Source organism: Ictidomys tridecemlineatus, chromosome 4 (assembly GCF_052094955.1).
Source record: "Ictidomys tridecemlineatus isolate mIctTri1 chromosome 4, mIctTri1.hap1, whole genome shotgun sequence".
Classification (NCBI taxonomy): Eukaryota; Metazoa; Chordata; class Mammalia; order Rodentia; family Sciuridae; genus Ictidomys; species Ictidomys tridecemlineatus.
The window spans coordinates 56956749-56969200 of record NC_135480.1 but is presented as its reverse complement, the minus strand read 5'-3'; the positions used below and the strand labels follow the sequence as shown (position 1 = coordinate 56969200).

Sequence of the window (12452 nt, the reverse complement as noted above, 5' to 3'; positions counted from 1 at the left end):
GATGAATGTGTAGCTGAAGCACAAATGGAAATGACACCTAAGGTGGACAGAGTGCCATCTTACAGCATGCAGAATATGTTCTATACCAGCACCCTGTGTTGTGTTCCTAACAGATAGAGTGTATGAGTCCAAAATCAAGTAGGTAAGGCAGGAATAGTCCTCCTATTATCACTCCCAGGAACTCACTTAGGAAGTCTGGGCCTCCTCCCCCTACAACTCTAAAGTTATGCAGCCTTAGATGACCTGGTTTCTAGAGGAGGAATATGACCAGCAGGGAAAGAGGTTATGACTGCTGCCTAGGAACTTTGAGCTTCTTATGTAAAGAAGCCAGCTGCAAGAAAAAGCATTACCATCTTAACTGTCCAGTGAATTCTGATTGTCAAGAGGAGGAAGCTTAAATGTTACATAAAGGAGACATGGGGAAATGTATTTGACATCCCACTGGCCCACTTGGGTGCCCTCTGTTATTCTCCTGCCTTATTTTGATGGTAAAAAGACAGGTAGGACAACCAACACTTGCCTGTAGTCTTGGCTACTAGGGAGGCTGAGGCAGGAAGATCAGAATTTTGAGGCCAGCCCAGCAACTTAATGAAGCTCAAAGTTCCCACTCTGTCTCAAAATAATAAAAAAAAAAAAAGTAAAATATAAAAAAATAAAAATTTGGGGGGATGTTACTCAGTGTTAGAACGCCCCTGGGTTCAGTTCCCAGTACTGCCAAAACACAACAAAACAACAAAAACATGACTTGAAAAAGGCATGGATACCAGCAGCTCAGACCTCCCAGGGGGAAAAATCTGGGACACACCATCAGGTAAGCAAGCCATGGAAATCAGCAGAGATGCTAGCCAAGAGTGAAGAAAATCTAGAATGGATAGAAGAAGGAAATGATGAATATCTGTTGCTGTACTGAGATCAACTGCAATAAGCTCTAATTCTTTTCACTGTCTTTTCTGTTTCCTCCATGAAAGGAGACTTATTAGTATGCTAGAGAAAGTACTTGGAGAGCTTACTTAAGGGAATCCAAGTGGCACAAGTGGAAGATTATGATGGACACATGATTTGCCACTTGGATCTTCTTGCAGTGGTCTCAAAAGAAAGTTCTCTGCTATCAACCCCTTCGAGATTTCCCCTCTGAAGGGAAACTAGCTAGCTCTCTCACTCCATTTTAGAACTCAGAATGGTCATCTCACCTTCAGAATTCTGCTAGGGTCCAGTGAGGCTTTTATGAGACAGCCACACAGAATATATTCCTCTACCCAATTGTCCTTATACCCAATTCGGCTTCTATCAATCAATCCAAACTCATAAGTTTCAAAAGTAAGGTTGGACCAGGCATGGTGGTACAAACCTGTAATCTCAGTGGCTCAGGAGGCTGAGGCAGGAGGATAGCAAGTTCAAAGCCATCCCTAGCAATTTAGCACAGCCATAAGCAACTAAGCAAGAGATCCTGCTTCAAAAGAAAAAATAAAAAGGGCTGGGGATGTGGCTCAGTAGTTAAGTGCTCCTGGGTTCATCTCTGGTAGCAAAACAAACAAACAAAAACACAAGGCTGGGTGTAATGGCAAACACCAGTAATCCCAGCAACTAGCAACTCAGGAGGTTGAGGCAGGAAGATTACAAGTTCAAGGCTAGCCTCAGCACTTTAGTAACACTATCTCAAAGTAAAAAAATTAGAAGGAGCTGGAGATGTAACTTAGTAAAGTGCCCCTAGGTTGAATCCTAAGTAACACACACATGCACACATACATGTGTGCACACACATAGACACAAAGAAAAAGGAAAAAAAAAGCTAACAAAGTAAAAAGATACATTATTTGGGGTCTTGGGAATTGCAATTCAAGAGATACAAGTTCAGAGAGCTCTGAATAAGTGTTCCAAAGAAGGAACGAAAAGTGGAAATTATATGCGCTGTTCTAGGTTGTTCTAGAAATAGAGGCTGTGTGACTGATAGAAGATAAAGAATGTATAAACAGGCCAGGCATGGTGGTGCACACCTGTAATCCCAGTGGCTCCTGAGGTTGAGACAGGAAGATCATGAGTTCAAAGCCAGCCTCAGCAATGGCAAGGCATTTAGCAACTCAGTGAGTCCCTGTCTCTAAAATAAATACAAAATAGGGCTGGGGATGTGACTCAGTGGTTGAGTGCCCCTGAGAGTTCAATCCCTAGTACCAAAAAAAAAAAAAAAAAGTATAAAAGAATGGAACATCCATGAAACAATAATTCAGTTACCATCTTGATAGGCATCTTGAGTCTCTATGAACAATGTAATTGTCCAGTTGTTTTGGTCTTTCAGTTACCTGCCTTCAAAAGGATGGAGGTCACCAAAGTTCACATTTCTAGGCAGCTGCTGAAAACATATATAACTTCTGCTTCTCTAATGGCCATCTGACTCCATTTTTGAAAGCTCTTTCAATGTTGCTTTCATCATAATTTTCTTTTGATTTTCACATCCCTTTCTTTTCCTTCCATAGGTATTCATCCCAAGGGCAATTTTTCTTTTCTTTAGTTGGTGCTGATGACTGAACCCAGGAGTCCTCTACTACTGAGCTACAACCTCAAACCTTTGTGAGAAATAGAAAGTTCGGTGGTCCATTTTCAGAACAGAGTGTTTAGTGCTGCCTTAGGAATAAAAGCAGGTAGATTGCCTTCCCAGGTGCATGCTACCCAGGTTCAGTCGCATGCTCTTCTGGCAGAAGTAAAGTCTGCCTTGCCCAACCACTTCTGAGTACATGTTTGATTTCTTGTGGCACTTTAGTATTTCTAACACCTTTTCATATTTTTATTTTTGAGATAGGGTCTTGCTAAGTTGCTGAAGCTGGCCTTGAACTTGCATCCTCCTGCCTCAAACTCCTAAATAGCTGTAATTATAGGCCTATGCCAGCTGCATCTGTATATGATTACTAGAGAATTATGCCATCCAGATCAAAGGAAGAATTTTTGATCACCTACCCAGAAGAATAAGAGCATGTGGTATACAATTATTAAAGGTTCCATCAAAGCAAGGATAGACTGTGAGAACACTGTGTAAAAGAGGACTAGGAAAATGGGAAAGAAGGGAGTAGTCAAGAAATATGTTGCTAAAAGAAGCAGTAGTGGTGGAGGAGGAGGAAGAGAAGGAGGAAGAGGAAGAAAAAATGTTACTAAGGGGGAAAAAAAGAAGTATGTTACCAAGGTGTTGGGCAACAGGTAGAATTTGCAACACTGGGTCATCAGTGTCCTTCTACACAATGAGGGACAGAAATTCAGAGCAGTACCAGTTAAGGAGAAATGAGACTACTTGAAATCACTGGCAGCAAAACCAGAAAGGGGATATTACGTTTCAGAACAAATATACCATGCACTTAAATGCCTTGTACTTTGTGCACAACATCCCTTCTCCCTCCATTTTCTTTTGCCAAAATTTTAATCCCCAAAGAGCCATTATAAATCTAGTCATACAGTTATGACAAAGAAGTAGCTGTGAGGAAGGAAAAATTTTTCCTCCACCCTCTTCTGTTCAGTGCTTAAGGCTTGTGAATTAGAGCGACAAAAGATAGATTAACAAGAGAAAGGGGTTTATTTGTATGCACAGGGAATCAACAAAAGAAGTAGCTGGCTCATTAAATGGTTAAAGTTAGAGGCTTACAAGTCTCACTTAGTAGGGGAAAGGTAAAGGGGAGAAAGGCTTAGCAGAGAGGGAGGGAAAAAGAGGGGGGAAAGGGAGGGAGGAAGAGGGAAGAAAATAGGTTTCTGTAGAAAACACAATAGGTCTTTAAGAGAAATAAGGGGGAGAGAAGAAAGTGTGTGAAGTAAAGTATCAGTATCAGTGGTCTTTCTGTCTTCTTTGGGGCCATAAAACTCCCCTGGAGAGAGTATTTGCGGTTAATTTTATTCTTGATTTCTCTTCTGGGAGTTAGAAGCCTCCCAGAAGAGGAAATTTGTGGCAGTCCTCATTTTTTCAGAAATTATTCTTAGTTGGCTAAAGGAAGCTTTAAGAACATTTCGTCTGCCAGGCATGATTGGCACACACCTGTAATCCCTGGGACTCAGGAGACTGAGGCAAAAGGGTTTCAAGTTCTAGTCAAACCTCAGCAACTTAAGCAAGGCCCTAAGGAACTTAGGGAGATTGTCTCAAAATAAAAAAATAAAAAAGGCTGGGGAGGTATCTCAGTGGTAAAACACACCTGGGTTCAATCCTTGGCAGCAGGAAAGAAGAAGAAGAAGAAGAAGGTAGAGGAGGAGGAGGAGGAGGAAAAAGAAGAAGGAGAAGGAAAAGAAGAAGATTAAGATTATTCTTCTGGTGTAACCATGGTCCACTTTTTGCTTTGAATATAGCTGCTCTGCCACTTTTTTTTTTTTTTTTTTTTGGTACTGGAGATTGAACTCAGAGGCACTCTACCACTGAGCCACATCCCAACCCTATTTTGTATTTCACTTAGAGACAGGGTTTCATTGAATTGCTTAGCACCTTGCTTTTTGTTGAGGCTGGCTTTGAACTTGAGATCCTCCTGTCTCAGCTTCCAGAGCTGCAGCGATTACAGGTGTGTGCCAGGGCACCTGGCTGCCACTACTTTAAAACAGACATATTTCTTTCTCTTTCTCTCCCTCCCTCTCCTAATCTTGCCCCTTCCCCCGTCTTGCAGGTAAACAGGATTACCTTTCTTTCTCATCCTAGGCAGAGTTATCTGTCCTTGTGCACACATTCACCACAGGAATGAAGTAATTCAGACTTTGGCATCAGAAGGTCTCAGGAATGACTATCTCCCTGGTATGCTCGAATTCGGGACCCCCAAAAGACCATTAGAGACCAAGATTGATGTAAGCAGCAAAGAGGCGTTTATTTCGAGCTAGCTCGGTCCTCTGCGCACACACGGAAACTGGTGATGCTGAGAGTCCCCGAGCCCAGGGTTTGCAGCAGTTTTGTACACTCTTTGGGGAAGACAGGGACTTCATATACATCATAGCATCTCCTAGCAAATCATCACACACTGAGAAAATCATAAAACAACTCTAAAACATGATTAGGACATTCACTGGTGGGAACAAGTTGGGTAGGGGTGATTGGTTAATACAAGAGGGGGATTCCTTTGAACTGATTGGTTTGAGCCACGAGGGGCTCAAAACCATGTTGGGAAATCATGCTAAACTACATGGTTTCCCAACATGTTATCAACCACCATAAACTACTGGGAGGGTCATAGGGTGTCCCAGGTATTTTCCTGGTCTCATGCTGATTGGTGGTTTCTAGAGGGTTGCCATGGGTCCTCATCTAGCCTGACTGAGTCAGGGACACTTGGCTCCGCAGATCTCTCCTGTTATTTGTAGATAAACAACTCAGCAGGGTGGGTTTGTGCCTAGGAATGCTCTGTGGGTCTTTCCAAGGACAAGCTTTTTTTCTTGGACAGGCTTTGCTCTGAGGTAGAGGCTGGTTTCTCATCCCAAAATAACAAGCAAAATACAACTTCCAATAGAGAACATGTGGAATGTAGCCTTCGAATCTTTAAAAAAACAAAAACAAAACTCTATTCACCCTGATGAAGCACAGCCTCTGGGACAATAGTCCCCAGTGCTTCTCCTCTGCTAGCAAAGCAATAAGCCTTCTTTTTCCTTTTTCTCAATACTGTGTCCTTGTTATTAGATTAGCATCAGGTACAAGGACCAAGCATTCGAAACACAGGGGACTTCCAGAAGCTGTGATTCTGTCCATTGGCAGGAACCAGGGGCTTTTAAAGAGGTGATGCAAAGGCTACTTACCACCTGTTCCCTCCCTGGAGCTGTAATTCACTTGTTAATTTGGGAGATAGTCATTTCTGAGATCTTCTGGTACTATCCCTAAAGTCTGGATTAAGTGCCCCTAGGTTCAATTCCCCAGTACCAAAGGAAAAAAACAAACAACAACAACTAAATAAATAAATAAATGAGAGAGAAAGAGAGAGAGATAGATGGCTTTATGTACACCATGGTTGGTGTGTACTCAGGGACAGATAAATCTGCCTAGGATGGGAAAGAAAGGTAATCCTGTTTTCCCCAAGATTAGGGAGGGGGAGAGATTAGGGAGGAGCAGGGAGAGAGGAAGAGAAAGAAACATGTCCATTTTAAAAATAAGTTGCAGTGGCAGAGCAGCAAGGATTATATTCAAAGCAAAGTGGACCACTGTTATAAGACCCTGTTTCAAATATAAATTAAAAGGGCTGGGGATGTGGCTCAGTAGTTACGTACTATTGGGTTCAATTCCCAGTATAAAAAAACCCCACCCTTGTCTTTGTTATTGGATTGGCATTGGTGACAAGGACTGAGCTTTCTGTAACATTAACACAGAGCAAATCCCAACTTGTCATGGCAGTGGAGACTTGAAAGACTGATGTCATTATGCTGTCAGTCAAATATCAAAAGGTGAACCTAGATCAGACACTTTGGGTCTCTCTCTCTCTCTCTCTCTCTCTCTCTCTCTCTCTCTCTCTCTCTCTCTCTCTCTCTCTCTCTCACACACACACACACACACAAACTGGAGGGTAGGGCTGTGTTTGTGATTCAGTGGTAAATTGTTTGCTTGGTGTACATAAAGCCATCTCTCTCTCTCTTTCTCTCTCTCATTTATTTATTTAGTTGTTGTTGTTTGTTTTTTTCCTTTGGTACTGGGGAATTGAACCTAGGGGCACTTAAAAACTGAGCCATATCCCCTGCCTTTTTATTTTGTATTTTGAGACAGGGTCTCACCAAGTTGCTCAGGGCTTCACTAAATTGCTGTAGCTGGCCTTGAACTTGCAATCACTTGGAGTTGCTGGGATTGCAGGTGAGCATCACTAAGTCCAGCTGTCCTTCTTCTCTGAAAGGATCCATTCTCTCCATCTAACAAATGTATGCCTGTTACTCTGAGCTAATCTTTCTGATTTGATTACAAGAATCAGGGTGAAGGAAGGGAAATTTTTCACAAGCCAGTTTCCTGAAAGGCCCCAGCCCTGTAAAAACAGGACTTGCTAATTCTGCCAGGCCTCATGGTGCAGCCTGTAATCCTGGTGACTTGGAAGACCGAGACCAGAGGATCATAAGTTCGAGGCTCTACACAACTTAGACAGACCCTGTCTCAAAATAAGAAATAAAATGACTAGTGATGTAGCTCAGTGGTAAAGTTACCCTGGGTTCAATCCCCAGTGCCAAAAAGAAAAAAAAAGAAAGGAAGGAAGGAAGGAGGGAGGAAAGGACTTGCTAGTTCTGTGGATCTTGGAGAAGTTTTCTAGGAGTCAAACAGATTTGGTTTTTAATTGCTGCTCGGCCACTTAACTTCCCTGTGCCTCAGTCTTGCTATGTGTAGAATGGGACTAATGATCTTTTTCGAATTACTTGGTAGGATTGTGAGAATTGAAAATTAGTAATTTTAAAATGCCTCTATTAGTGTTTGGCATTCATAAAGAACTCGGGTAGTGGGAGACCCAGGGTCTAGTTTACGTTCCTGGCCTTGGTAGCTGTGTGGTCTCCTGTTTCTTATTTACTTCACCATCCCTGACTGAACCTTACTCTTCTCATCTATGAAAAAAAAAAGCAAATATGTCCCGCGTGTGTTTAGGGTTCCTTCCATCTGGAGAATTCTGAAACAAATGTAATTCAAAGTTTCTCAGTGAAGGTGACTCAACCGAGCAGCTGCCAGGAGCTGGAGGTAGGAAATCGAGGGGCGGGGCCTCCTCGCTAGGGCAACGCTCAGTGGGAGGATCGCTGCCGCGCCTACCTCTCGGCGTTAGGGAGTGGGACGCCGGGGTCAGCCGGACAGCTATTTCGGGAATCTGAATGTGGATTCGAGCGAGGAGGTTCCTGGGAGCCTCCGAAGGGCTTCCGCCAGCCTCACTAGATCAGCGAGAGCGCAGGCGGCCTCCTGCGGCTGTGACAACAAGGCGGTGGCCCAGTTAACCTCAGCGCGTCCGCCCGTCCCAGTGGCCGGCGCGGTTCGGGTCAGGGCGGTGGAGGGCGGGGACTGGGGGGCGGGACCGGGGCGGTCCCTGGCACGCCTCAGCCGCCCCGCCTCTGCAGCGTTGACAGGACCACCCGCCACCGCCAGGATCAGCTGCTGGGCACGGGAGGAACAGGAAGGGGTGGAGCTGCTGCTTGGCAAGCTGCTGAGCAATCAGCCGACCACAGCGAAGGGTAATCGGGTGCCCCCAGCGCCACCGGGCGCTTGGCCCTAGGCCGGTAGGGGCCTGAAGGGCGAACAAGCCCTGTGTGGGAAGCCCGGCTATGCCCCGCCACGGAGTGTCAACCCGCTGGGGCCATCCCAGGTTCTGCTGGAAGCAGGCACTGAAGAGGACCTCAGGAGCCCCCGGTCTGGGACTCCTGTGGATGGTCCTGAGTCTGGGGCTGGTGCTGGTTCTGCTCGACCCCATGGTTCTCTGGGTCCCTGCCAGAGCTCACCCTCTTCCTGCTCAAGACCATCCTATCAGATTCCATGGCATAGTCCCCCGGCTCCAGGATGCCTTTGGGTGGAGAAATCTCACCTGCCCAGTCTGCAAAGGCCTATTCACCGCCATCAACTTCGGGCTGAAGGTGAGCACTGAAAAGAAACTGTGGTGGAGCCAGTCAAGGGGGAGTTCTGAGGGTGGTGGCTAGGACTGATGAGGTGCCCTCAGGTCTGAATGTATCTCTGTTAGCCTGGCTTCTACAATGCCTTTACTGACTTGGCTTCCTTTTGGGGATATCCATGCCTACTTGCCATTGCTACCCCATTGTAACCTTTGTAAAGGAAAGAGTGGAGACATTGCCTGAGAAAGCCTGCCAGTCAAGCATAGGCCTGAAATGTTGCTGGTCACTGAGCTGAAGGAGAAGTAATAGCTGTTACTTCCTGGGACATAGGGGCATTCTGTAGGAGGCACTGAGGTCTCTTCATCATGTGGCACTGAGTCCAGCCCAGATCCAGTTTGGATATAGAGGCCCACAGGTTTGTGGTCTGGTTGAACTGGTTCCCCTGCCCCATCTCTGACTTCTCACTGTTGGTTCCTTCCATCACAGAAAGAGCCCAATGTGGCACGGGTGGGCTCAGTGGCCACCAAACTGTGCAAGATGCTGAACATAGCACCACCCACTGTGTGCCAGTCAGCTGTCCAGCTTTTTGAGGATGATATGGTGGAGGTGTGGACACGCTCAGTACTGAGTCCATCTGAGGCCTGTGGCTTACTCCTGGGCTCTACCTGTGGACATTGGGATATCTTCTCATCTTGGAACATCTCTTTGCCAGCTGTGCCGAAGCCACCCCCCAAGCCGCCCAGCCCACCGGCCCCAGGTGCCCCTGTCAGTCGGGTCCTCTTCCTCACTGACCTGCATTGGGATCATGACTATTTGGAAGGCACAGATCCTAACTGTGCAGATCCTCTGTGCTGCCGACGGGGCTCTGGCCTGCCACCCACCTCCCAGCCAGGTGCTGGATACTGGGGAGAGTACAGCAAGTGTGACCTGCCCCTGCGGACCCTGGAGAGCCTGTTAAGTGGGCTGGGCCCTGCTGGGCCTTTTGATATGGTATACTGGACAGGAGACATCCCTGCCCATGATGTCTGGCAACAGTCTCGTCGGGACCAGCTGCGAGCTCTGACCACCATCACAGACCTCGTGAGGAAGTTCTTGGGACCAGTTCCAGTGTACCCTGCTGTGGGCAACCACGAGAGCACACCCGTCAATGGCTTTCCTCCTCCCTTCATAGAGGGCAACCAATCTTCCCGCTGGCTCTATGAGGCAATGGCCAAGGCCTGGGAGCCCTGGCTGCCTGCTGAAGCCCTTCATACCCTCAGGTACTTCAGGTTCATTTAAAGTCAAGAAGGGAAATGAAAGATGGCTGAGTGAAGGGAGAAGGAAACTTGGGGCATTATCTCTGACTGCTCAGGGCTCTTCACTGCTCCTCCCTAATCTGACTCCACCTTCACTTTCTACCCTTATCTCTTTCAAAAAGCTAGAAGCACAACCTCTCCACACCCTAGCCTGGATTCATGTTGACTTTTTTTTTTTTTTTTCACTTTACTAGGGATTGAACCCAGGGTCATTTAACCACTGAGCTGCATTTCCAGTCCTTTTTGTTTTTTATTTTGAGACAGAGTCTAAGTTGCTTATTACTTAGGGACACACTAAGTTGCTGAGGCTGGCCTTGATCTTGTGATCTTACTTCCCCAGTCTCCTGAGTCAGTGGGATTACAGACTTGTACACCATGTCTGGTTATGTTGGCCCTCTAAAATTATTTCCCCTCCTCTTTAACATCCCCAACTTTTCCCAATTTTCCTAGGCTCAGGTCATCTTCTGACAGAATGGCCTTTTCCCACTCTAACTCACCTTTATCTCTTCCCCCATGCTCCTGGTGCTCCCAACTCTCTGAGCCATTCTTTTCTCATAAGAGTCCTACAATTAGTGCAGTTTAGACTTCAGGTAGAATGCAAACTCCTCCAGTGTGGGGATGACCTCATGTGTGCCTCTGCCTAGCACAAGACTGGACATGCAGGATAGGATTATGAACAAGTGTTGACCATCTTGTTCACTTTGTTTCAGAATTGGGGGGTTCTATGCCCTTTCCCCACGCCCAGGCCTCCGCCTCATCTCTCTCAATATGAATTTTTGTTCCCGTGAGAACTTCTGGCTCTTGATCAACTCCACAGACCCCGCTGGACAGCTCCAGTGGCTGGTGGGGGAACTTCAGGCTGCTGAGGATCGAGGAGACAAAGTGAGGGACAATGGTGGGAATCTTGTGGAGTAGGTACAGCTGAGGGTTGGGGGAGAAGCAAGCTCCTGTCAAACTAGAGCATCTATGGGCTGATTTTCTGGTGTTGTCAACCTGCTTCCTGGGGGTCCAGTTCATGGTCACTCTGGAAAGCCCTTTTTTCTATACCCCCTGGCTAGGGTTGGGGTATAGAAGAGTCCCCGATAACCACCCTTCTCTCTCCCCCAGGTGCATATTATTGGTCACATTCCCCCAGGGCACTGCCTGAAGAGCTGGAGCTGGAATTATTACCGGATTGTAGCCAGGTAGGAAGAAGTGGGTGGGAATAGGATGGTGGGGGTTGAAGAGTCTAAAGATTAAAATTCCCTTGAACATCTCAGCTTCTCTGCTGTTCCATGGGTTGGTGGGAGGCTACCTCTGAAGAAGCTTGTGAAAGAGCATCCTAAATCCCTAGCTCTTCCTCCCCCACTCCAGACACTTTTGAATATAATTTATGTCTTCTGGCCAGGTATGAGAACACTCTGGCTGGTCAGTTCTTTGGCCATACTCATGTAGATGAGTTTGAGGTCTTCTATGATGAAGAGACTCTGAGCCGGCCACTGGCCGTAGCCTTCCTGGCACCCAGTGCCACCACCTACATCAGCCTTAATCCTGGTGAGTGATGCAGGGGGGAGCCTCCTTATCACGGTGTTGGTGGGACAGGTGAAGGGTATGGGAGCCAAGGCTGGCAAGGGGAAGGATATGTGGTCCTCCCTGGACTTGCCTTTGCTTCTTTTCCATTCAGTCAGCCCTCCTTCCTTGCAGGTTACCGTGTCTATCTAATAGATGGAAACTACACGGGGAGCTCTCATGTGGTCCTGGACCACGAGACCTACATCCTCAACCTGACGCAGGCGAACGCACCAGGAGCCAAACCACAATGGCAGCTCCTCTACAAGGCTAGAGAAACCTATGGGCTGCCCAACGCGCTGCCGGCTGCCTGGCACAACCTAGTATACCGCATGCGGGATGACATGCGACTCTTCCAGACCTTCTGGTTTCTCTATCATAAGGGCCACCCGCCCTCGGAGCCCTGTGGTGCACCCTGCCGCCTCGCTACTCTGTGTGCCCAGCTCTCTGCCAGAGCTGACAGCCCTGCTCTGTGCCGCCACCTGGTGCCGAATGGGAGCCTCCCAGGTGGCCAGAACTTATGGCCAAGGCCCTTGTTCTGCTAGGGCCACAGGACCCATAGTCAGGAATGTTCATGTCTTACGAAAGGAGCAAAAACCTGAGTGCTGCTGTGATTCAACCTGGCAGGAACATGCCAGGGAAGAGCCCATCCTCAGGCCCCACATATACTGGGAAACAAGACCTTCTTTCCTAGAGCTGGTTTAGCTGGATTTGGGAGAGGGTTTGGCTGCTCCGCCTATGCCCAGGATCCAGACTGCTGTCCTTTCATGGCCATGAAGCTGAGGCCTCAATGCTGTGGGCAGCCATACAGTAGCTGTCATGCCAGGCCAGGAACCCTGCACTACTGCTGCTACTTGATCCTGCCAAGCTGTTAAAATAAAAATAAAAGAGACTTGGACTCCAGGCTCCTCTATGGCTGCTCCAATTTCTTCTTTCCAAGCAGTCAGGACAAGAGGAACTTGAGGACAAGATTGTAACAGAAATTGGTAAAGGGAGTAATGGTGTATACAGGCACAGGGAGGCACACAGCAGCGCAGACAGACTTTATTAGTGATATCAGTACAGCAGAGGTGCCCACAGAACAGGGGAGGGGGATCCATGCCTGGACCAGTCCCCTCCTTC

At 47.1% G+C, this 12452-nt stretch overlaps 1 protein-coding gene across 1 annotated transcript; it reads left to right on the top strand.

Annotated features, from left to right (window-relative positions):
* Window positions 1-7979: 7979 nt before the first annotated feature.
* Smpd1 (sphingomyelin phosphodiesterase 1) lies at window positions 7980-12233 on the top strand. The gene is made up of 6 exons (XM_005341096.5): window positions 7980-8511; window positions 8974-9746; window positions 10493-10664; window positions 10890-10966; window positions 11170-11315; window positions 11466-12233. Exons 1-6 carry the CDS (start codon window positions 8206-8208, stop codon window positions 11873-11875), a joined length of 1884 nt encoding a protein of 627 aa, XP_005341153.1. The 5' UTR covers window positions 7980-8205; the 3' UTR covers window positions 11876-12233.
* Window positions 12234-12452: the final 219 nt, after the last annotated feature.

Bases quoted from the DNA above. Each gene is read 5' to 3' on its own strand.
- Smpd1 (XM_005341096.5), top strand. From the start codon at position 8,206: ATGCCCCGCCACGGAGTGTCAACCCGCTGGGGCCATCCCAGGTTCTGC. The intron at 10,967-11,169 runs GTAGGAAGAAGT...TCTTCTGGCCAG, and splicing joins TATTACCGGATTGTAGCCAG to GTATGAGAACACTCTGGCTG. The intron at 11,316-11,465 runs GTGAGTGATGCA...CCTTCCTTGCAG, and splicing joins CTACATCAGCCTTAATCCTG to GTTACCGTGTCTATCTAATA.